At 46.2% G+C, this 26,657-nt stretch overlaps 1 protein-coding gene across 4 annotated transcripts in view; it reads left to right on the top strand.

Annotated features, from left to right (window-relative positions):
• The window catches only part of LOC140387976 (voltage-dependent calcium channel subunit alpha-2/delta-1), an 890,358-nt gene that overhangs the window by 676,516 nt on the left and 187,185 nt on the right, over nt 1–26,657 (top strand). For all 4 annotated transcript variants that reach the window (XM_072471400.1, XM_072471399.1, XM_072471398.1 and 1 more), the window contains 4 exons: nt 2,347–2,451; nt 14,603–14,681; nt 14,832–14,881; nt 25,441–25,530. In XM_072471400.1, coding sequence (XP_072327501.1) covers nt 2,347–2,451; nt 14,603–14,681; nt 14,832–14,881; nt 25,441–25,530 — 324 coding nt within the window. The remainder of the gene's footprint in view (nt 1–2,346; nt 2,452–14,602; nt 14,682–14,831; nt 14,882–25,440; nt 25,531–26,657) is intronic.

The following is a 26,657-nucleotide window of genomic DNA, read 5'->3' as shown; positions in this document are numbered from 1 at the left end:
ACCTAAAGGAGGCCATTCAGCCCATTATGCCTGTGAAGGAACTTTCCAATGAGTCCCACTGCCCTATTCTTTTCCCTTTGCCCTGTACATATTTTCTTGACAAGTATTTAACTAGTTCATTTTGAAAGGTATACCTTCCTTTCTGGTAGTTAATAATTTGCTGTACTAAAAATGTTTTCTCATGTTGCCTCTGGTGCTTTATTCAGTCACTTTAAATAAAGTCATAGAGCTGTGCAGCACAGTAGGCCTTTGGCCCATGGCGTCTGTGCCGGCCATCAAGCATCTATCTATTCTCATCCCATTTTCCAGCACTTGGCCCACAGCCTTGCGTCCTATGGAGTTTCAAGTGCTCATCTAAATGCTTCCTAAATTTTATGAGCATTCCTGCATCTACCATCTTTTCAGGCAGTGAATTCCAGATTCCCACTACCCTCTGCATGAAAAAGATTTTCCTCAAATCCCCTCTAAATCTCCTTCAGATACAGGAAAGAGTTTTCCTTCTTTACGCCATCAAAGCCGTTCATGATTTTGTGTATCTCTATCAAATCGCCTCTTCAATGTTCTGAGGAGACTAGCTCAACTTCTGCACCCTCTCCAAGTTTCATGCGAGTGATTTTAATGTAAGTATCGAGGTTCTGTGCTGTCTTGTGAAAATTTCCCATCACTACAAATGTTTCATATAGAATAGGAAGCCCTGTGTCAATTAACAGGCTGAGCGAAGTTAGTCCTCTTTCATCTTGATCACATTTTGTATCTTGCACATCAGCTTTTTTCTAAGAATGGAGTTCGACTCCATTTAATTCCATTCAGCCACAACATGGCAACACAATGAGTGGGACTTACCTGCCCCGCCCACGATCGGGATTGCCTGGTCCCACCGAAGGTCAATGGACCTTTGGCTGAGCTGCTGCATCCCCTAAAGTGGGTCCCACCAAGGCGTGGCTGGAAAATTTAGGCCAATAAAAGAGAGGAAGAGAGATATTCAAAATGTGAAAAAAGATAAGAATGCTATTTTAATATTGAATTTTGGCACCAAACATTAATTTTTAAAATAACATTGTTTTTATGAAGTAGGGAATCCTGTTCATATAATTTACTCGTGTGTGTATGAAGATGCATTTAAACCATAATTGTAGCATTGGTGCAAATTAAAGCCACTTTGCGTATGTTAGAGTTTCCGTGTGAATGGACTTTTTAAAAATAACACAAATATTACAGGAACAAAGATGTGTGGCAGAAGTGGAGTATTTGTCTCCATTAGGTATTAGGGTTAAAAGTTAGTTAGACACATGCAAAATGATGCAAACTTGTCGTGATGTGCATAAGGCCAAAGTATAAACCATTTGCCCGGTCATTTAATGGAAAGAGGGCCCAGACCATTCAACTCGGATGCAACTGCATTAATACGGCAGTTTAAAAAAAAATCAACTGAGGGGCTTGGATAAGCTTATAACGTCTGTGTATCTACAGGGTGTGATTGCTTCTGTTCTCTTACCCATTTACTGTTGGATAAATGGGTTGGGAGTTTAAAACCTAAGCCACAGCCGAGTGAAACATTAATTGTGATGCCTTCTGGAATTGAGAAAGGTGGTACGAGGGCATGTGATATAACTAGAGCCCTGGATTACAATATTAGGAGTTTTCTATTTGATTCCTGGGGAACAACAAATTACCTAGATATTGGGCAGATAATGACATGGTCCAGGCTCTTGAGAGTAAGGGCTCAATAATAAAGGGTGGGCCAAAACAGCAAACTAGAAGAATATTTAGAGTAAAAAAAAAACCTAAAATGTACTGGAAACCCACAAGCTTGAGAAACTGAACATAAAGACCAGGCTGTCTAAAAATACACTGTTATTTTGTCAGTGGGGGTGGCATGGTGGCACAGTGGTTAGCACTGCTGCATCACGGCACCGAGGACCCAGGTTCGACCACAGACCTGGGTCACTGTCAGTGTGGTGTTTGCACATTCTCCCCGTATCTGCGTGGGTTTCGCCCCCCACAACCCAAAGATGTGCAGGCGAGGTGGATTGGCCATGCTAAATTGTCCCTTAATTTTTAAAAATGAATCGGGTACTCTAAATTTAAAAAAACAAATGTCAGTGTGGAGCACAGTTATGCTTTTTCAAGTGAAAGAAGGTGAACCGATATTAAAGAGTAATGCTCATAAAAGCAAAATGCTGCGATGCTGGAAATCTGAGATAAAAACAGAAAGTAATGGCGAAACCCACCAGGTCTGGCAGCATCTGTGGGGAGAGAGAAACACAGCTAACGTTTTGAGTCCAATATGATTCTTCTTTGGAACTGTATTGCATTAGAGTAACGTTCCCTATTCTTCCATTGCAGTTCAATGTGTCCCGAGCTAATTGCAACAAGATAATTATGCTATTTACAGACGGTGGTGAAGAGAGGGCACAGGAAATCTTTACAACATACAACCAGGAGAAAAAAGTAAGCACCCATAAAAATATTTGTTTTGACAGAAAAGTGCAATGCCAATACTCTTAAAATTGATATTGACACAGTCAGCATGATTAGAAATGAATTTGGCTCACCTGCAATCTACTGTAACCCAAATGGAGGGCACGGTTTGTCTTGTTTGCAGAAATCAACTGATTGGAACCTGATCCAGTCAAAGATTTTCTTTGGCCAAGAATCATTTGGCATAGCTTAGAAAAATAAAATGCCATGAAGAAACCTTGCTGAAATAATAGTGTCATAATCTGGGTGCCCTTGCTCCTGAATTGCTGAAAATTGGTATGCAGGTACAGCAGGTAATAAGGAAAGCAAATGGAATTTTGGCCCGTACAGCTAAAGGAATAAAGTATAAAAGTAAGGGCAGCACGGTGGCGCAGTGGTTAGCACCGTTGCCTCACCGCACCGAGGACCCTGGTTCGATCCCGGCCCTGGGTCACTGTCCGTGTGGAGTTTGCACATTCTCCCCATGTCTGCATGGGTCTCACCCCCCACAACCCAAAGATGTGCAGGGGAGGTGGATCGGCCACGGTAAATTTCTCCTTGATTGGGAAAAAGAAAAAGAAAAAACATTTAAAATGAAAGTTTAAAAGTAGGGAAACGTTGCTGCAAGTGTACAAGGCATTGTTGAGACCGCACCTGGAGTACTGTCTACAGTTGAGGAGGGATGTAGTTGCATTAGAGGCAGTTCAGAGGACGTTCACTCGATTGATTGCAGAGATGAGAGGTTTGTCTTATGAAGAGAGGTTGAGCATTTTACGGCTATACTCTCTTGAGTTTAGAAGAAAGAGAAGAGATCTAATTGAGTTATATAAGATGATAAAAAGGTATTGATAAAGTAGACATAGAGCAAATGCTTCCTTTTGTGGGGCAATTTAGAGCGAAAGGTCACGGTTTTAGGTTAAGTGGTAGCAGATTTAAAACAAATGAGGAGAAATTACTTCACGCAAAGGGTCATGAATTTGTGCAAGTAACTACCCCAGAGTGCGGTGGATGCTGGGGCATTGAGTAAATTTAAGGAGGAGATAGACAGATTTTTAATCAGTAATGGGTTTAAGGGGAACGGGCAGGAAAGTGGAGTTGACGCCCAGAGTGGATCAGCCATGATTATTGAATGGCGGAGCAGGCTCGAGGGGTCGAATTGTCTAATCCTGCTCTTCGTTCTTATATTCTTATGTAAACCTTTCCTTGGCGGTGAATACTTTTTCTTAATTAGAAAATGAAATAATAATTGGAGTCAAATTAATTTCTTTGGCAAATGTTGACAGTACAGTGTGACAATACCTCTTCAGCATTATGATGCAATGTAATAAATGCATTCATTCGTCAAATTATATTGTTCAGAAAAGCGTCCACCAAGAACAAAATTAAGGCAAGGTGCCGATAATGTGTTGAGATGTTGATGTCAACATTCAATCTCCTTCTTTCGCTGGCTCTTTTTGACTAAATACAAGGCACTTAATGGTAGAGTACACCGAGCAGACACTTCAATGAACATTTACCAATGAGCGGGTAGATGGCCTGCTTCTGCGCTGTAAATTCTATGATATTCTATGATAGATTTAGAATACTGGACAACTGATTGGTGTAGCATGCCAGTGAGTCCAAGAGATCGCTATCTTTCTGAGGTTCTGGGCTCACTTAAATTTTCCAGGCAAGTTGTAGACTGTCAGTTAGACATCCCGGCACAGCTTAGTGGATTGAAGACTAAAGGTCTTGCCAGACGGGCTGCCAGCAACCTAGATTGCGTTTGAGAGGGGTTTACGATCATGGCGGATTGAAACCCTGCGATGGCAGTGAACAGATTACGTTTGTGGGTCCTGAGGGTGCATTCTTTGTTCCTCGAGGGCCCTTAAAATTATTTGACACTTTTGAGTGCTTGATGGAGGCGGCTGCAGCCAATCGATATTCTCGTTACTTTTTATATAACCCTTATTTCCATCAGAAAAGGAGACTCTCATTGAATCAGCCAGGTACTTTGGAGCCGTTGGTCAGTTCTTTATAAAAAAGAATTAGCCGGGCCCCCATTTTGAGGTCGTTACCGCCCCGTCACGAGGTGAGACAGAAGCTGGCTACCTCGAGTCCAATTTATAAGTTCGCTAAATAATTTAATCAGAAATCACAATGGCAGGCAGCACGGTGGCACAATGGTTAGCACTGTTGCCTCACAGCGCCGAGGTCCCAGGTTCGATCCTAGCTCTGGGTCACTGGCCGTGTGGAGTTTGCACATTCTCCCCGTGTTTGCGTGGGTTTCACCACCACAACCCAAAGGTGTGCCGGGTAGGTGGATTGCTAAATTGCCCCTTAATTGAAAAAAAAAAATTTTGTACTCTAAATTTATTTTAAAAAACGAAACCACAATGGCTGTAGAGACCAGGAGAACATTCAGATCTTTAATTCAGTTTGACCTGGTAAGAAAGCCAGACACAGGGACTGTTTGCTCTTTGCTTAAGTTTAACATTGGCTAGTTTCAGAGAATTTACTGGTCAGAAAAATATATTAAACCTGCTTTGATGACATTTTGTTGCAAGGAGTGTTGCAATAATTATTTATTATGGGGAGTGTTATAAAAATGATTAAAATTCACTGTTCACATTATTTTGTCCTTTTACACATTATATCATAGATAAATCAGCTGGCTGGTTTAAAATTAGTTTTGTTTGCGCTCACCAGTTCACCTTTGCAGCATAGAAAAATGTACATGAGGTGAAATATTCAGTTCACATAATTTGAAATGAAATGAAAATCGCTCATTGTCACAAGTAGGCTTCAAATGAAGTTACTGTGAAAAGTCCCTGGTCGCCACATTCCGGCACCTGTTCGGGGGAGGCTTGTACGGGAATTGAACCATGCTGCTGGCCTGCCTTGGTCTGCTTTCAAAACCAGCGATTTGGCCCTGTGCTAAACCAATTTGAAATTCCATTTGTCAGTGGTTAGAGTGAAGAGGCTCAGAGTTCTGCATTCTGCTCAGTCTCTCCATCTCTAACACAATGCGTAGGTTCTCTGTCCTTGGCCTGCTGCTTAGCCTCTGGGAAAGTGTTGTGCTACAACCTGAGGGTCATGCTGCTGTATGCCTAGATATTGGGCAATGAACATGAACTCCTAATTGCAGGGGACTGTGGGGCCTGCTTCCAGTGCCCAGTGACATTAAACCCAGGAGAAAATCGAGTACAGGCCTGGAATTTCTAATATTCCCTATGAACCAAAATGTGATCTTATGCACACATGATCCAGAATAATTGTTGTACCCTCAATAACGACGCTAGAGAGTAAAATGGTAAAGAAGGCTTTAATGAGCTAAGAACTAGCCTGATGCCGATATGGGTGCTTACTGGGTGCAGCCTGCAAGGCGGCCCCTTATATACGACTCCCAGGTGGGCGGAACTGGAGACGGAGTCCCCAGGGTTCCAAGCCCGGTCTTAAAGGGAACATCATCCTACATGATGATAAGGGTACAGAATTACAATAACCATTCATCACAATAATGTATTGCCCCTGTGGCTGTATTTACACACTTGTTCCCTTGTGATCTCCTAGACTTAGAAAGAATCTAACAGACTGTGGTTTAAGCAAGAAACTACAGAACAAACTTACTAATTTATTAATAGACGATGCAACACATTTATCCAAACATTCTCAATACAAATGGCGAAACTATTGTTTACCCTCTGTTACACAGCTGAGTGGTTTAATTTAAACAGGTCTGATTTCTCCTCACAACATGAGCAGGAAGGTGTTTTAATTTTTTATTTCCCCCTTTTTAAGAGGTGGCGTATTTTCCAACCCCTCAGTTTTTGTAGGATCCAATTTTTGTTAATAATCCCACAGCAAAGTAGAAATAAGGTAAACTTGGAGTCGTTGTTTATTTGCGCAAACTCAAACAGGAGGATAGCCTCATTTTTTAATTTATATAACAAAAGAGGTGGCGATGAAGAAAGAAAGGTTGACACGGCAAAGACCACAGAGAAAATAATTATTGTTTCACTTGAGTCACAGAGTTTGGCAAGATAAAGAGTGATGTTGGATAATTCACTTTCCAGTGGGACGACTTCCACAATGGGATAGGCACATAGCGATGAATTAGTCTCAGGCGATGGTATAGATGTTCAGAGGTTCCAGTGGATCAGTGTAGATATGGGCCAGGCAGTCACCTGGAACGAGCCCTTGTTCTGAGCTGCTGCTCTCTGGATGAAAGATGGCAGACTGATTGGCAATGCAGAAAGACAGCTTAAGGGTTCTCCACCCTACGCAGGTCATATGACATGACTCCCACTTCTTTACTTCGGCTGTTACAAAGGATGTATATTCCTTTGTCTGGATTATTGAAATTGTTAATGTACAACCATTAAAATTTTAAAAGGAAAGTTGCAGGGTCCTTTGTCCTAGCAGACTAGTAGGGCGGGATTCTTCCGTAATCGGCGGGGCGGGCAACTCCGGCGGGAAGGAGTGGCGTGAAGCACTCCGGCGTCAGGCCGCCCCGAAGGTGCAGAATCCTCCGCACCTTCAGGGGTCAGGCCAGCCCCGGAGTGGTTTGCGCCGCGCGGCCGGCGGCGAAGGGCCTCCGCGAGTTGGCGCATGCACGGGAGCGCCACGTGTGCTGTCGTCATCCCAGCATATGCGCAGAGGGCTTCGTCTCCGCACCGGCCATGGAGCACTGCAACAGCCGCCGGTGCGAAAGAATAGAGTGCCCTCACGGCACAGGCCTGCCCGCGGATCGGTGGGCCCCGATCGTGGGCCAGGACGCCGTGGGGGCACCTCCCGTGGCCAGATCCCCCCATGCCCCCTAGAGAACCCCGGAAGCCGCCCGCCGGTAAGGACCTACTCTAATTTACACCGGCAGGACCGGCAAAAAACGGACGGCCACTCGGCCCACCGCCGGCCGGAGAATCGCTGGGGGGGCAGTGCTCGCGGTCGCTGACCGGCGCGGCGCGATTCCCGCCCCCGCCAAATCCCCGGCGCCGGAAAATTCGGCAGCCGGCGGGGGTGGAATTCACGCCGCCCCCCAGCGATTCTCTGACCCGGGGAGGGAGGGGGGGGGTCGGAGAATCCCGCCCGTAGTCTCTGTTGGCCAGACCTGGCTTAGGGAATATAATTGGCCTTTGTATAATTTGATTTTGGCCTTTGAATTTCATTTCTGTAGCTCACTGGATTGTTAGCCTCTGGGGTTGGTTTAAACCTATATTTCTGCATTGGACAGAATCTTGTTGAGTCATCAGGGGTCTCAACTGCCACCTGGAGAGCCAGCAAGAGACATGCATTGCCTCAATTCAGCCAGACCAGCTGAACCACAAGCCAATCAGGCAATGGCAAAGCCAACTGCAGGCCTTCCTATGCCATCCTGACGTCGGGAGCAGAAGTCTCACCTACTAAGAGCTGCTGACCAATCAGAGGCTAGCAGCACGTGTGTTCAGCAATACCACTGGAGAGACTGTGGATGTTGCTGGATGACAGGCATTGGAATCCTGAGATGGCAGAACGGCCCAGGCCAGAGGTAACTCGTGGGGCAGGGGACACAGGGAGACGAGACTACTGGTGGTTCTCATCTGGCACCCACCTGTCCCGATGACATCCCTTAATCAGGTACTGAGAGTCTTAGTTCAAAGAATGCAATCCCTCCTCCTCTGCCCAACCTCGGGAGTGACAAGCTGGCTGTACAGTTTTACCTCCATGCATGCTGCATGGCATCAGACCCACTTCCCACTGGGTTAATGCCAGCCATGGCAGAATGAGGCCCTTATGGTCATTAATTGGCCAGCTAAGGGTCTCAGTGGGCAGTAGAGTGGGAAGTTCGACCATGAGTCTTCCTGCCCAGAACTACATTCTGATGGTGATGGCATGGCAGTGGGTTCTAGAATGCCGCATCCTACGTAATGACATGCTCTTCCAGCCTCCAAGCTCCCCAACAGTGAGAGCACAAGATTCCATCTCAGATTGCTGCCACTTGGCAACCTGCATTTGGCAATTGCCCTACACTGGAAAATATCCCAAACTACCTAACCCCCATTGATCAACCCCACTGAACACTCAGCCCCCCCCCCACCCCCCACCCCCCGGCCACTGTCCACCCCTGACCACGTGACCAACCCCATTGACTACCCCCAACCACCTGATTTCCTCACCCCCCCCCCAACTTACCAGCTCCACTGACCGTCCAAACCCTCCACCGACCACCTGAAATCCACCCTCCACTGATCACTCAACCGCTCCACCTACCAGCCCCACTCACCGTCCAACTCCTTCACTGGTCACCTGATCCCCCACTGACCACCCAACTCCCCCATCTTACCCAGCTTCCCCACCCCTAATCCTACGCACTTACCTTACATACTTACCTTCTCCCTGGCTTCTCAAAGAGATTGGACCTTTAAACTTACCTGCTTTGCAGCAGCAAATGCTGTAAGAAAGATAGCGTGTCTTCCTTACATCAGATTCAGCTGCCCTCGACACAGGGCCTCGGGAACCTGCTGCAGTGCACTGTTCTCACCCGGCCTGATTCGCAATGCCGTGAGAGAAAGGAGCAGCTGGATTTCAAGGTAGGAAAACTGAAGTGGCATGGCATCGAGGAGAGGCAGTGGTGCAGTGGTAATGCCACTGGGCTAGTAATCCAGCGACCCAGGGTAATGTTATCGGGACCAGGCTTCGAATATCACCATGGCAGATGGTGAAATTTGAATTCAATAAAAATCTGGAATTATGACCATTATTGATTGTCATAAAAAGCCATTTGATTCACCAATGTCCTTTAGGGAAATGTGACTCCAGATACCCAGCAATGTGGTTAACTCAGAAATGGGCAATAAACTTCCACATAGAATCCTAGAATCTCTACAGTGCAGGGAGGCTATTCTGCCCATCGGGTCAGCACCGACCCTCCGAAACAGCATTTATCCTCATAATCCGCACATTGATCATGGCCAACCCACCTAACCTGCACATATTTGGACTGTGGGAGGAAACCGGAGCACCCGGAAAAAAACTCACACAGACATGCAGAGAAAATGCAAACTCCACACAGGCATCATCCAAGGCAGGAATTGTTTCCTGGTCCCTGGTGCTGTGAGGCAGCAGTGCTAACGACTGTGCCACTGTGAAGGAATGCCACATTGCATGAAGGAATTTTTAAAAAAACTGCTTCTGATTGCCTCTCCACAGAAGTTACGGCTCAAATTGCCCACTTACTGTAATGTTTCCCTGAACTTGCATCAAATGCAGGACAGCTGTCAGTTGCCCATGTTTTTCAACTCATTATGCTAACTTGGACGATTCAGGACAACGCTATCTGTCTAAGGGCTCTCTACTTCATTTGCTTGGGAATAATGACTTGAAAGTGATAGTTGAGGAGCACGACCTCATAGTGGGCGAAGCAGCAAGCATTGAAGACATCTTTTCCAGTGTTAGCAAATAAACGAGAGATGAACGAACACCACTTCAAACCCACTTTTTTATTCATTCAACTAATCAGTTAATTTTAGGCTGTCAACCCTTGTGCTTTGATGCATTCACCCATTGCTAATTCTGGAGAAGAAAGGAAACACAACTGCGCCGTTGGTCTTTAAATGTCCCAGTAGAACAAAGTGTCTTTGTCCAAAATTAGCAAAGAATCCTTTAATTCAAGCAGCCTTATCACTTCTATAAATTGCTGTAGCTATTCTTAGACATGAAGTTATGTTGTGTTTGTTCTTTTGTTGTGCGAATATACAATGTCATTTGGATTTAGGCCCATTGAGAAAGTGAACATGAACTTAACTAAACTGGCAGCCGCCAAAGACGTTTCCAGTAACTATAAATGTTTCAGAGAATCTTGTGTGACGCAGCTTGTTTTAGGCATGCAAGTAACTGGAAGTTTGATGTGGCCTTTGCCCTTTATAGTAGATGTAAAAAAAAACCAATGCCACATGGCCACTGTTACTGTAACCATGGACTGAGAGCTGCCAACAGCACTATATTAACATCATTCTTGGAAATACTCAGCAGGTCAGGCAGTATCTGTGGAGAGAGAAAGAGTTGGCGTTCCAGGTCAATGATCTTCCATCTAAACTGGGAACAGTAATAGATTTTAAACAAGTGCATGTTGAGAGAATGGAGGAAGAACAATCGAGGAGTTCTGTGACAGAATGAAAGAGCTTATATAAAATTGGGGTTGGTGGTACAATGCCAAAGGGAGTTGTAATGGGGCATGTAAAGAAACAAAAAATGCAAATGGCAGAACAGAAGCAAAAGCGAAGATAAAGCTGAAAACTGCAAAGATAAAGGAAACAAAATTGATGCAGGTTACAGTCTGAAATTATTGAAATCAGTGTTGAGTCCAGGAGGCTGTGACATGCCTAAATGTGCGAGAGCCTTCCTGAGTGGAGACCAGCACACTGTTTCAGGTACCAAAATAAAAGCAAAATACTGCAGACATCCAAGTTCCAAAAGTCTTTGAAGAGTCAGATTCAACTCGAAACGTTAACTTGTTTACCTCTCCACAGATGCTGTCTGAGCTTTTCCAGCACGTTCTGATTTTATTTCTGCTTTCGATGTCTGGGTTGGGGTGTGGGCGATTCCACCCTCATTGTAATGTAGGTTGTGAGAGTACACAAAATCCTTCCTTCATATCAGACCTATTACCCTATTTGGCTCATATAAAGCTGCTTACAACCAGCAAGGATACATTTATATTGGAAGAGGCATAAACCAGTGACGAGGACAAGGGCATTTGAGGTTCGACAATAAACGTGGGGCTAAATAAAAAATCTGAGAGTCATCCATGTTGTGACCCATCCTCTTCCAAGGCATCAATTTCAAAATCTTGGTCCTAATCCCTTCGTACCTCTACAATTTCCTTCAGTCCTATATTCTTCTACCTGTCACTTAGTCTCTTGACTCTGCCTCCTTTGCATCTTCGCCCTCTCTCTGCTCGCCCTTCAGCTGTGAAGGCTTTCTCTAGCTCTACCTCACAGTCTGACAGACTCTCCATCCACGCTCTGAGATGTAAATCTTTCTGCCTGTGGGTTATTTCTGTTTTCTTTGAAGGAACTTAGTGGCATTGGGCGAACATCCTTGTCTGGTCTGTACTTGCGGTAATTTCAGGCATTGCCACAATTTTGCCAACTGTGATTAAATATATTCCTGGAGGAGTCATTACATGACTTGCCCCCACACTGTGGCCATTACTTGGCCAACACATGCATCGTTGTGACACACACTGCCTTCCTACATGAATTGGAAAGCAAAATGACTCATTATCCAATTGGATGATGCTGGACTGTCAGCCTTTTCTTTCATTTTCAATATTTTTATACTTGGTAAAGAGAAATATTCAAAGTAAATGATCGGAGGCGGAGAATCGCAGAGACCCCTGAGAATACCAGGTTGGGCGCGCTAATGATATGCAAAGGGTGTTTTTACTGTCCGTGTGTTCCGGGCTGCATTGACGCCGCTGTTGAGGTGACGGAAAATTGCGATTTTGCCGTCAAATCGGCACCTGCCATGATTTTAGCGTTGGAACCTATTCTCCAGTCAACCGCATTTCCCAATTTCGGCGTCGGCCAATAGAGACTCCTACACATAGGGTTTGGTAAATGACCTGAATGAGTTGATTATACATGTCTTGTACAGTGCATGTTGTCTGTCATACTTCAGACATCCTACTTGCACTTAATATGTGCAACTTTTGTACATACGTGCACCTGATTGCCTCAAATTTGATATTCATTTTCCTCTTCCCTTTTACCCCCTTTCCAATTAGATCCACTTCTTTATTACTCAGACTGAACAGGTTTAAAAAAAAAAAAAGAACCAGTCATGAATGCTGTATTGAAAGGTTTAGCTGTTTGAGAATAGATGCAAAGGGATGGGTAACAAATGCTGTTTGTTGCGACATCCGCTTCCCTTGAAAAAAACAAGGAAAAAGACTGCAAAAGCAGAGAATGGAAGTACTGACTTTTATCTCCACCTTCTTTCTTCAGTTCCCTGCCCAAAGGCAGGTCTGACTATCAGCACCCTGATCTCCACCATGGATAGGGCAAGGAGGCAAGTCCCAAATCACACCCCACCCCACGCTGTTGGCATCAATCTAATCTACACCAGCCAACTGAGCCAATCAGCCCCACAACGGGTCCCAGTAGCTGTGGCATCATATTGGATCAATGGAGAGTGATGGTTGAGGCTCCAATTTTCTTTCCTTCGTATGGATGACCAGGAATCCCTCCCAATTGTACAGCCTGCCAATGGTGCCATATTGGAAGGGTTTTTAAGATGATAAATAATTTGGTCCCGTTATGAACGCACCTTCCTTGACCATCAATTTTAAGACAGGAACTTGAACCTGGAGTTCTGTCACAGAGGCAGGGACGCTACCCAATGCAATAGAAAACCTTCACGTTTCTCCACCTCCATGAGTAGGATAACCTGATTTAAATCACTGTGTAATTAGTTACATTTCCTTCTGTTTTTGATTCCATCAGAATTTTAGATTTGCCTTCAATAAACATGAAACAGCCATGCCAGGACAACGAAGCAACAACAATGATCAAAGTGCAGCATAAGATTTTGCAGGAAGAAGGAGAGAATGTACATTTAGATAGCACCTTTCATGGCCTCAGGAGACCCTTGCAGTCAATTATGTGCTTTTGAAGTTTAAGCACGATTGAAATGTAGGAACACATGGCACAGCAAGGTCCCACCATAGCCACATGACCACAGAATCTGTTTCAGTGATGTCGTGAAGGTTAGATTATTCTTCAGACCACAATCCAAGACAAAATTAATTATCACTTGAAAAATCATGGATTCCAACATGGACTTGTTGAAGGCAAATTATGAGTAACAAACTTGATTGAGCGCAGAGTGGTTGATTGGTGACCGAGAGGGTTGATGGGAGAAGTCCCGTTTATTTTGTGTATGTGGATTTTCAAAAGGTGCTTGATAACGTACCACGCAACAGATTTCTTAACAGAATTGAAGCCCATGGGCTTAAAGTGACAGCAGCAACATGGATACCAAATAGACTATGAGGCAAAAAGCAGAGTAGTAATGAGTGGTTGTTTGTTGAATTGGAGGGAAGTACATAGTGATTTCTCCAGGGATCAGTTTTTGTGACTACTGATCTTTTTGATATATATTATTGACCTGGACTTGGCTTTATAGGGTATAATTTCAAAGTTTGTTAAATGTCACATAACTTGGCCATGTAGTTAACAAGAAGGATGGTAGTAGCAGGCTTTAGGAGGACGTAGATCGGTGAAAAGAGCAAAAACTTGGTGGGTGAAATATAATGCGAAGAAGTGTGAAGAGAATTATTTTTGAAAGAATAATGAGGACAAGCAACATAGACGAAATGGTACAATTTTAAAGGGACTGCAGGAGCAGAGAGACCTGGAGATCGCATACACAAATCTTTGAAGGTGGCAAGGCAGGTCAACCTGGCAGTTCAGAAACAAAGGTGGGTCGTGTGTTTTGCAAAAGTAAGGAAGTGATTGTAGATCACTGCTTAGGTTTCACCTGGGGTATTGCGCCCAATTCTGGGCACGACACAAGATGCCATGGCTTTGAAGAGAGTGCAGGGGAGCTTTACTAGAATCAGAGTAGAAATGGGAGCTTTCAGTGAGGTGGAGTGACTTCAGAAATTTGGTTTGTTCTCCTTAGAGTGGAGAACATTAAAGGGAGATTTAAAAGAGATGAGGGTTTTTTTACAGAACAGATGAGAGATTATTTTCTCTAGTATGAGAGCTGAGGGCACAGGTTTAAAATAATTGGCAAAAGAATCATCAGGGAAACGAGGACACTATTTTAACGCAATGAGTTGCTACGATCTGGAATACGAAGCCTGCAAAGGTGTTGGAAGCAGATCAGTGTTAGCTTTGAAAAAGGAATTTAATATAAACTTAAAAAGGAGAACAATTGAAGGTCTACGGGGTAACAATATGTGAGTAGTACTAATTGGACAGCTCTTTCTGTGCGTTGGCACAGACTCAATGGGACATTTGGCTTCCTTCTGTGATTCCTAAATATAACCACGCTAAATATACATACTATAGGATAATGCAAAATGTGTTGACAGCTCAATGAAGATTTCCTCACTTACGAACGAACACACAAAACTAATGCTAAAACTAATACTAATATTAACAACTTTTCATTTTAGGTGCGGGTATTCACCTTTTCAGTTGGTCAACATAACTATGATAAAGGACCATTACAATGGATGGCCTGCACCAATAAAGGTATTTGATAGCTTGTCCTTCGGGATCACACTTTAATAATAATATATTTGAAGAATGGTTGTCCAATTTTGAATTGTCCCAGTTCCACATTTTCAATTTTAAATAAATGATTCTGAACACATTGTTAAATATTCTCATTTTATATTTCAGGCTACTTTTTTGAAATCCCCTCCATTGGAGCAATACGTATTAACACACAGGTAACAATATTATTGTTTAACTTATAGATCCAGCAAATCAATTTGCCCAATATCCATGTGTGTGCTGCATATTAAAAAATATCAGGGAAGAGATTGGATAGCAGATAATATGTTGTCGCATCCTTGGAAATTGAAAATTGTTTCTGTGATAAAGATCTCAAATAACATATGATATGTTTTGAGACATTGTGCTGCACTAAAAGATGTTCTCAGTGCCAATAATGTGTCAATAATTGAGTTTACCATTATCTTTTTCACTCCTGTTGACGTCAGACTAGTGCATTTTAAGAGATTTTGGCCACAAAATTTGATTGTGTCGATCTTGGGCAGAATTCTCTCAAAGAATTTCTCAGTCTGATCTCTGGCAAGGAATGAGATACGATTCCCACCGGGTGGATCAACACGATCCGGATCCCAATCCACCCACACTTAAGAAATATTTTTGGGAGTCGGGATGATTCGCGCTGTGGGAACTGTAGAAGCTGGCAAGACCGGATCTTCTGAGATCGGGACATCATTTTAAAAGGGTGCCCCAATCTCAATAATACTACAGCTACCTGCCCCCCACCAAATTTCTGGCTAGTTCTTCCTGTTGCTGGCAAGCCCCATCACTCCCACAAGTGAGGGACAGCCCACTATGGATTCGTCAAAGACCCCCCTCCTTCATGGCATCCTGCTCAGGCCCCTCCCCTTCAGGTTCCCCCTCAGTTCTCCCCCTCCCCCCTTTCAGGCCCTGCCCCTTGATAGTGCTACGGGGCAGCACTCAGGCAGAACACCTGGTTTTCTAGGAAGGACTTAAAAACAGAAGAACCCTAGCAGAAAAAAACTGCGGTTCGAAACAACACCTGTTCTTTCTTGGAAGCACTTCAGAACAAATAAAACATCTCCTTGAAAAAACTGCAGTTAGAAACAATACCTGCTTAAAAGAGGTAGCACGTCAGAGTTAATGGATTGTGAAGAACTATAAAAGCAAACCAAGCTAATCCCTCCTCTGAAATAGCCTGGACCTGTCAATCAAGGGGGTTGTAAAAGATAATGGACTGTGAAATTGAATGAAAACAATGCAGTTCAAAAAGTTACAGGGATTAAATTGAATGTGAAAAAAGAACTACAATGGTTTCCAACACATCAAAGGAAACTTCTACCTTCATCTGACAGTCCATTGATATTGACATGCTGGCAGGGATATTAAAGGTTTGAAGGCTGCAAAGGGAAAACTTTTATCTTCATCTGACAGATCAATGAAATTGACATGCTGGGAGAGAGTTTAAAGGTTTTCAAGGTGTGGTAGTATGTATTGGGGGTCATGTGGGACTGGAAGCCCTAATGTCATTGGCTGACAGATCCCGGGTCCTGGTTGGCCGTTGACCTCAAGCTCCGCCCTGAAGGCGGAGTATAAGAAGCCGGAGTCTTCCCCCGCAGGCCAGTTTACTATCGTGCTGCGGGGGAACAGACACGCTTAATAAAGCCTCATCGACTTCACTCTATTCGTCTCATGGAGTCTTTGTGCGCTACAATTTATTAAGCGTGCCTAAAAAGGACTATGGAGCTCAGGATCATTCCAGAATGCCAGTGAACGCGGCAGCAGCCTTCAAACACTGGCAGACTTGCTTCGAGGCCTACATCAGAACGACCACCGGCCGAGTCTCAGACGAACAAAAACTGCAGGTCCTGCACTCGAGGGTGAGCACGGAGATTTTCACCCTCATTGAAGACACCGACGATTTCCAGACGGCGTTCACAGCACTCAGAAGTCTCTACGTTCGCCCAGTTAACCAAATCTATGCTCGCTACCAGCTCGCGACGAGACGGCAAGCTCCCGGAGAATCGATGGACGAGTTCTACGCCGCGCTGCTGATTTTGGGACGAGCCTGCAGCTGCCCGTCGGTGAATGCAAACGAACACACGGACATGTTAATGCGCGATGCTTTTGTGGCAGGTATGCAATCCTCCCAAATCCGCCAAAGACTTCTAGAAAAAGAGTCGCTAGGACTCTCAGAGGCACGGGCCCTAGCAGCCTCCCTAGACGTGGTCGCGCGTAATACCCGCGCCTACGGCCCCGACCGCGCGGCAGGCCATTGGGCCCCGTACGTACCCGTCGCGGCAAACCCCCTACCCCCCCTCCCGGACACCCCACAGGCTTGCGCAGTCCAAACGCCGAGTCGCACCGGGGGCGCCCGCTGTTATTTCTGCGGCCAGGCGAAACACCCCCGACAGCACTGTCCGGCCCGCGCAGCCATCTGCAAAAGCTGCAGAAAAAAGGGCCATTATGCGGTTGTGTGCCGGTCCCGCGAGGTCGCCGCCGTCCCGGGAGCACAGGGAGCCCTGCAAGTTGTCTATGCGCCCCAACCCCCCCAGCACGCCATGTACGACCCGCAGGCGCAGCCGCTTTGGGTCCCGACCACCGCGGTCCCGGGAGAACTGGGAGCCCTGCACGCCGCCTACGCTCCCCAACCCCCCTCCCCGCAGCCCATGTATGACCCGCCGCCGGCGCTACCGCTTTGGGTCCCGGCCAACACTCTCACTAACGCCACCCTAACCCCCGTCCCGCGCCCCACGCCTGACCCGCCGGCGCCACCTACTTGGACCCCGACCACCGCTGTCCCCGGTGAGGGAGCTCCTCGCGGTCCTTGCGCTCGCGGCCCCACGCCTGACCCGCCGGCGCCGCCGACTTGGGCCCCGACCACTGCTGTCCCCGGTGAGGGAGCTCCGCGCGGTCCTAGCGCTCGCGGTCCTAGCGCTCGCGGTGAGGGAGCTCCGCGCGGTCCTAGCGCTCGCGGTCCTAGCGCTCCCCAGCCCCCCCAGCACACCATGTGCGACCCGCAGACACCGCCATTTTGGGTCCCGACCACCACGAGGGGAGGAGGGGCCGATGTGCAACCCGCAGACGCCGCCATTTTGCGTCCCGACCACCACGAGGGGAGGAGGGGCGCCGCCATCTTGGACCGCCCCAGACCTGTACGACGCATGGGGGCGGCCATTTTGTCCACCCCCGCCGCCATCTTGTGACCCCCCAGCCACGTGCGATGTATGGGGGCGGCCATTTTGTCCATCCCCGACGCCATCTTGGACGGCAACAACGGACCCCACTCCACTACTACAACCACGGCTCGCTTCGATTACGCTCGATCAGGCTCGGCCCCGGACACTCCAGACGACGACGACAACGGTCCTAATTAACGGCCACGAGACGCCATGCCTAGTCGACTCCGGGAGCACGGAAAGCTTTATACACCCCGACACGGTAAGACGCTGTTCCTTGACCACCTATCCCAGCGCACAAAAGATTTGCCTAGCTGCAGGATCCCACTCCGTACAGATCCAGGGATTCTGCATAGTTACCCTTACGGTGCAGGGGAGGGAGTTCAAAAACTACAAACTACACGTCCTTCCCCAACTCTGTGCCCCACCTTGCTGGGATTAGATTTCCAATGTAATCTACAGAGCCTTACGTTCAAATTCGGCGGCCCCATACCCCCACTCACTATCTGCGGCCTCGCTACCCTCAAGGTGCAACCCCCGTCCTTGTTTGCGAACCTCACCCCGGATTGCAAACCCGTCGCCACTAGGAGCAGACGGTACAGCGCCCAGGACCGGACCTTCATTCGGTCCGAAGTCCAGCGGCTACTAAAGGAGGGCATAATCCAGGCCAGCAATAGTCCCTGGAGAGCGCAGGTGATAGTAGTGAAGACAGGGGAGAAACAAAGGATGGTCATTGACTATAGCCAGACCATCAACAGGTACACACAACTAGACGCGTACCCTCTCCCCCGCATATCCGACATGGTCAATCGGATTGCCCAATATAAAGTCTTCTCCACCATGGACCTCAAGTCCGCCTACCATCAGCACCCCATCCGCCCAAGTGACCGCAAGTACACAGCCTTCGAGGCAGACGGGCGATTATACCATTTCCTACGGGTCCCTTTTGGCGTCACAAACGGGGTCTCGGTCTTCCAACGGGAGATGGACCGAATGGTTGATCAACATGGGTTGCGGGCCACGTTCCCGTATCTCGACAATGTAACCATCTGCGGCCACGATCAGCAGGACCACGACGCCAACCTCCAGAAATTCCTCCAGACCGCCAAAGCCTTGAACCTCACGTACAACGAGGACAAGTGCGTTTTTAGCACCGACCGGCTAGCCATTCTGGGCTACATAGTACGCAATGGGATAATAGGCCCCGACCCCGAACGTATGCGCGCACTCATGGAATTTCCCCTCCCGCACTGCCCAAAAGCCCTGAAACGCTGCTTGGGGTTCTTTTCGTACTACGCCCAGTGGGTCCCCAGTACGCAGACAAGGCCCGCCCCCTAATACAGACCACGACCTTCCCTCTGTCGACAGAGGCTTGCCAGGCCTTCAGCCGCATCAAAGCGGATATCGCAAAGGCCACGATGCGCGCCATCGATGGGTCCCTCCCCTTCCAGGTCGAGAGCGACGCCTCCGACGTAGCTCTAGCGGCCACCCTTAACCAAGCGGGCAGACCCGTGGCCTTTTTCTCCCGAACCCTCCACGCCTCAGAAATCCGCCACTCCTCAGTGGAAAAGGAAGCCCAAGCCATAGTGGAAGCTGTGCGACATTGGAGGCATTACCTGGCCGGCAGGAGATTCACTCTCCTCACTGACCAACGGTCGGTAGCTTTCATGTTCGATAATGCACAGCGGGGCAAAATTAAAAATGACAAGATCTTAAGGTGGAGGATCGAGCTCTCCACCTTCAACTATGAGATCTTGTACCGTCCCGGAAAGCTGAACGAGCCGTCCGATGCCCTATCCCGCGGCACATGTGCCAACACACAAATTGACCGCCTCCAAACCCTCCACGAGGACCTCTGCCACCCGGGGATCACTCGGTTTTACCATTTCATCAAGTCCCGCAATCTCCCATACTCTTTAGAGGAGGTCCGTACAGTCACAAGGGACTGCCACATCTGCGCGGAATGCAAGCCGCATTTTTTCAGGCCAGATGGAGCGCACCTGATTAAGGCTTCCCGCCCCTTTGAACGCCTCAGTCTCGATTTCAAAGGGCCCCTCCCCTCCACCGACCGCAACGCATATTTTCTTAATGTAGTGGACGAATACTCCCGCTTCCCTTTTGCCATTTCCTGCTCTGACATGACCGCGGCCACAGTCATTAGAGCCCTGAACAGCATCTTCACACTGTTCGGTTACCCCGCATACGTCCACGGCGACAGGGGGTCCTCTTTCATGAGTGACGAGCTGCGCCAGTTCCTGCTCAGCAAGGGCATAGCCTCAAGCAGGACGACCAGCTACAACCCCCGGGGGAACGGGCAAGTAGAAAGGGAGAACGGCACGGTCTGGAAGGCCGTCCTGCTGGCCCTACGGTCCAGGGATCTCCCAGTTTCACGGTGGCAGGAGGTCCTCCCGGATGCTCTCCATTCCATCCGGTCGTTATTATGTACGAGCACTAATCAAACGCCTCACGAGCGTCTCCTTGTCTTCCCTAGGAGGTCCTCCTCTGGAACGTCGCTGCCGACCTGGCTGGCGGCCCCAGGACCCATCCTGCTCCGAAAGCATGTGCGGGCACATAAGGCGGACCCGTTGGTCGAAAGGGTTCACCTCCTCCACGCAAACCCCCAGTACGCCTACGTGGAGTACCACGACGGCCGACAGGACACGGTCTCCCTGCGGGATCTGGCGCCCGCCGGCAACACGCACCCCCCCCCCCGACACCATCAACCCAACCGCCCCCCTTCCTGCCACCGCCGCACCCCGCGACCGCCCCCTTCCCAGGAGGATCGGTCCCCCTCCCCTTTGCACCGACAGCTGAAACCGTACGGCTCCTGGAGGCGACAACATTGGTACAAGCACCACCACCACCGCCGGGGCCGAGGCAATCGACACGGACGACCAGACCGCCCGACCGACTCGTGGCGTCGATGTAAAACAAAGATGGACTGTTCAAAGAACATTTTGCTTTTCTTTCCTATACCCTCTGTAAATAGTTGCAACAGGACGAAATTGTCCAATACTGTATTGCCATGTGAATGTTCTATCCTCCCAGGACCAGCCCTGTAAACCCTTACCACCATACGAAGCATCACCCCGCCAGGTTCATTTTTGACAAGGGGTGAATGTGGTAGTATGTATTGGGGGTCATGTGGGACTGGAAGCCCTAATGTCATTGGCTGACAGATCCCGGGTCCTGGTTGGCCGTTGACCTCAAGCTCCGCCCTGAAGGCGGAGTATAAGAAGCCGGAGTCTTCCCCCGCAGGCCAGTTTACTATCGAGCTGCGGGGGAACAGACACGCTTAATAAAGCCTCATCGACTTCACTCTATTCGTCTCATGGAGTCTTTGTGCGCTACACAAGGTGAGAGATGTGCAGCTACAGCATCGGATGTATATTCTGAGAATCTGCTACAGCATTGCTTATAGCAAACCATACAATACGCTATATGATAAGAACAGTCCCATTTTATCACCAACAAGCATTAGATATTTCTGCTGCTATAGTGCAGCTAATGATTGCAAGTGTCAGAGCAAGTGATGGTACTTCTGTATCACCGGTTTCTTCTTCCTTGAACATATCTATTCCTTCACCATTGTCTGGTTAAGTGGCAGTTCTTGGTATCTGAAAGGAGAAAGATTCAAGGGTCGGGTTGTGGTGAGGAGAGTGGGAGAATGCAAGAGATGCAAGCTTGTACCATCTGAAGTTTGTCGCTCAGAAGTGGTTGTGGGACAAGGGCCATGTGGGGATGTGAGAAGGAGGATTTGTTATGAGCATACATGGCCTCATTCTTGCTCCAATGATGGCGAGTACCATCTACTCCATGTGGGTGAGGACATGCAGCCATATTTGTTCCCACTGTTTAGTGCTGCCGCCCAAAGTTATGTGCCACCATATCTTGGCCACAGAGAGAGAAATGTGTCAGTGTGTATGGTTCATTGTATTTAGGGTCATAGTTCAATAACTGACAATAGATCCAAGCTGCAAAATGGTGGTGTGATACTTTAAGCAGCGCTATGTATGTGGAAGTGAAGAGAAGTTATGAATCTGAAGCATTTACCATGCTTGATAGAGATTATTTGTGGGTGATTAAAAGGAACAGGCAGGGTTAATTGTGCACAATGATCCTTGTTTATGTTTTGGTGCTATCCAATTGTGTCCCCACAGTATCGCCATAGATATGTTCCCGCTGAGATCGTGCTATCTTTGTTATTTATAATGAATGGCATTATTTCAAAATTCAGGCCGCAGTGAACGTACTGGAGTTCAGGCACATTGAGTTGAAATACATTACACTTTCACCTCTGTGACCTGAGTTTCAATCAGCTAGATTGCTGGGAAGAAGCTCTTTTCTGACATATTCAAGGTTCTAAGTGGAAGTTTTGTTAATCTAAACCCAGTTCCTCGGGCTCAAACCTATCGCTCAATATTGGAAAAAATGTACATTAATTAGCAGTCTTTCAGAGCGATCACCAAGATGGCTGGCTTGGGATTTTCGTTGAAACAGAAGGTTACAATGTTTTGGTTTAGAGTGAAAGGATTTTCATTTAAGACTTGGGAGATATTGACGTCATTGGGTCAGTAAATGGACAAATATAGTTCATGCCAACAACCGCTAACCCTAATATCTGCAAACATACTTTGCTACGTAAATATTTTGAGAGAAGTCTGAGAGGGGACCTGATTGAGGTGTATAAGATTATGGAGGGGTATGGACAGAGTGAATAGAAAGCAGCTGTTCCCCTTAGTTGAAGGGTCGATAACAAAGGGGCATAATTGTAAGGTGAAAGCTTGGAGGTTTAGAGGGGATTTGAGGAAACATTTTTTCACCCAGAGAGTGGTGGGAATCTGGAATTCACTGCCTGGAAGGGTAGTTGAGACAGGAAACCTTGCAATCTTTAAAAAGTACTTGGATAAGCACTTGAAATATCATAAGGGGATCAGGGGTTATGGGGAGAAGGCAGGAGAATGGCAATGAGAAACATATCAGCCATGATTGAATGGTGGAGCAGACTCGATGGGCCGAATGGCCTAATTCTGCTCCTATGTCTTATAATATTCAAGTCTATGGGCCAAGCGCTGGGAAGTGAGTTGAGTGTAGATTAGGGTAGTTTTTATTTTTGTTGGTGCATGCTTACTGGGCCAAATGGCCTCTTCCATATTGTATGACTATAATTCTATGATTCACCAGGACACTTTCGAGGACTCACTAACACATACACATTTATGTTTTTTTAACAAAGTGTGAGATCTAACTGGCCTGAGGAGGAAGTGAGATAAGGGTTTTGTGGCAGTAAATATCACTGCACAGTAGCAGGCAGAATAATATGTGTTATGTGGTAAAATGCTGCTACTCTTATTGCTGAGTTTTCCGACTGGCTATGAGCAAAGCTATGAGAGATTCACTACTCTTCATGTCGGGTATATGCCACGTATGTCGCACCTCAAATGTCATAGTTGATCGAAAAAGTCATATTAAAACAATATTTTTTTAAAAATGGAACCTTGTCATTTTCTGTTAGTGATTTACTTTTGATAAGCTAGGCTCCCATCAAGAGCTCCATTTTGGCGGTTCGACATTACGTTTGTACTTCAGATCGTAACAACCCTAGATGCATATTATAAAGGAAAGTTAATTTTAATACATAATGTAAACTACATTAAAGGAGTTTGCTCAGTTGCTGCACTCCAGGCAACACATTTTGCTTTAGTTGAAAACAGACACATGTTGAAACCTCTCATCTTGCACTTATCAGGACATATTCAAGAATACCAAATGTAAAGGAACAACAATTTATACTTCATTCGAAGAGTGTGCTGATTGGTTGGCAAGTGGACTCTGATGGGTAGAGGCATTGCTCAGGAGAATGTGCCAGTTAATTGCCAAGGGGGTTATCTGCCAGGGTGTTCTCTGCTACTGTCTGCCACAAGCCTACTTTAATTGGTCAGCATATGCATTGGAATTCATAGAGTTCCACGTGTTATAAGATTGGCCTTATTAACAAGCTCATAAATAAGACACAAGTCATTTGCTCACTATGGAAGCTTGATGCTGAAATAGGGTGCAGCAAAGCCATCCTGCGAGATAATGGCTACCTGATCAGATCACAACATTTGTGAAACAATCCTAAATGTTCCAATATTATTATTGTTACCAGTCGGGCTCGGAGTGTGGCTCACTTACGTATGCTAGGAGGTACATATATTAACATTCCGGGGCTTGTTCTTTGCAGACAGAAAGTACATGTAGACATATTGCTCCTGTTTCAACAGAACAAAATAGGTGACAGCCATTCACTGGTCCGTTCCCCAGAGCAATGCCTTGGTCCAATCAGAGTCAACCTGCCTGGTTTGAATTTAAACAAAGCTTGCAGATATCAGTTAACTGGTACATTCTCTATGGCAACACCTCTACCAATCAGAATCCTCTTGCCAATCAATCAGCACTCTCTTCTCATGAAGTATAAATTATTATTCTCTTTCCATGAGGTAGTCATACGAATGTCCTGATGAGTAAAAGAAGCTTTGACATGTGCCTTTTTTCAGTGATACTCAAGTTCTGAAGTGTCCAATAATAATTTATATACCCGACACACTTTATTAAAGATGTCATATACAATGTTAGTACTTCTGAGAAAATTCTGAAACAGAGCATTCCACTCTGAATTGCAAAGTTACCTCATCATCCATAATTGCATACAACATTAACGTTGCTGTATTTCAAAGGATCGGCCACCTTAACACGAACGTACCTCAGCAGCAGAATTATGGTGCATGGTGTAATGTTCCTGTCATTAAGAAACCGGATGCAATGGGAGTTAAAAGGAAAGCAGTCCACTTCTATTCTTTTACACCCACTGGGACTGAGGTTGTACAAAACCTTGTTCAGATCTCATCTGGATGATCACATTCAGTTTTGGGCAGCTTACCTCAGGAGGTTTTTACATTGTCCTTGGAGAGAGTGCACCAGAGATTTACCAGAATGACTGTAAGGCCGGTGACTTATGGGATGGGCTGTAAAAACCTGGCTTGTTTTGCAGAGAATTTACAAGGTTGATGGATGCTCGGTATTGAAAATGATCAGGGGATTTAAAAGGGTAAATACAGAGAAACAATTTCCTCTTATGGCACAATCCAGGAGCAGGGGGCACATTTTGATACCTTTCTGAACTGACCCCCTCCACCTATGGTCATCCATTTGGTTTGGGTAGTCCGCTGACTCTATGTAAACGAGACTTGGCTATTAAAAGTCATTGGGTCACCCACCACACCTCTGGGCTGGTCTGTGCCACTTACTGCCAGTCAGTGGCCCCAGAGTTCAATTCCCCAGAATCCCTATGAGCAACCAAATGGAAGGTCCACTAACAAATCATATTCTGCAGTCTCTGAATAAGGAAATTATGATAGTACTTCTAGTAAACCAGTCTGTTATGGAAGAAACCAACATGTTATTGTGTATTTTGCCTTTAAAATAATAATATTTCCAAACCTTAAAAGCATAATAGAAAGTAAGAATTGTTTTCTATGATTACCGTTGTGGAAAGCTTTGACTGCTGTGATCAATTATACTGCTCACTTTTATAGGAATATTTGGACGTGCTCGGAAGACCAATGGTTTTAGCCGGCACAAATGAAAAACAAGTTCAGTGGACCAACGTGTACCTGGATGCATTGGTATGATATGAACAATTTATACTTATTATTGCTAGCAATTTGCATAAAGCGATGCAGATGCCTGGTCAGCTCTCAGCAGTAGCTAAGATTCTGGACTAGAGATGCAACTTCTTTAAGATTTAAGGTGGTGTGGAAAGATCAATTTGTTCCAGGAGTGATAATATAAGAAATAGAGCTTAGTTATTTCATAAACAAGCTTTATTAAAGCAAAAGAAAAAAAATCATTATTTTAAACTTTTAAACTTCAACCCTAACAATAACAGATTACATAAACTTTCTTATCTTTGACACACAATTTCCCATTAAACAGCACTTTCAATAAACATGCACCTCTGATTCCACTTACACAGACAGGCAAAAGCGATGCTCGCAGTCATGCATCAATTTTTCTTCTGTTCGGGAAGTTTGTCAAAACTCTTTTCCAAAGCCTACCTAGATGGCAGCTTTTATGGCCTCTCTCGATTGCTTTCCAACGCCATCTCCCTATACCTGTTCAAAACAGGATTCTCTCTCTCTGTGCTCTGCCCAGCCTCTCAAACAAAGGTTCTGTCCTGGGTTTCCAGACTTGAACCCATCATCGTTATCTTGGCTGTTTGATTGTCCGCTCCAGTTTATACAAAAGAACAGAACCATGCTATTGATCTGCAACTAACCTCCCATTTACAGACAACGATGCCATCGGGCTCTGTAACGGCTAATGGCTGGACAGACAGGAGTGTCCCGAAGGACAGTGGATCTGGGGCATCCTGTATTCCCACTAATGGGTTTAAGCCTGAATGGGACAATGTAACCCAGTCAGGTGTGGACGTATCTCTCTGACTCCATGCTCGCAGGGGTTTTGTTTTCAGTCTGTTTAGCCCCTAAATTGCCCGCTACATCTTCAATCCCATTTCTGGGCCTAATTTCCAAATATCTCCCTCGCGTAACGTAAGGTAAAAAATAGACATCGCAAAACTGGTAAAGCGGGATACTGGAAGAATTTGTGTTTGGTAACATACACCTGAACTACTTTTGAAATAGTGCAAATGTTGAGCAGTTATAATAACACAAGTGGTTTACCTGCCTGAATTAAACAATACGTGGTGCTATTCAGCACATTAATTATTTTGAATCAGATGTATCCGGTC

This window comes from Scyliorhinus torazame, chromosome 13 (assembly GCF_047496885.1).
Source record: "Scyliorhinus torazame isolate Kashiwa2021f chromosome 13, sScyTor2.1, whole genome shotgun sequence".
NCBI lineage: Eukaryota > Metazoa > Chordata > Chondrichthyes > Carcharhiniformes > Scyliorhinidae > Scyliorhinus > Scyliorhinus torazame.
Note: the sequence above shows the minus strand (reverse complement) of the source record. Positions and strands in the feature narration are given on the sequence as shown.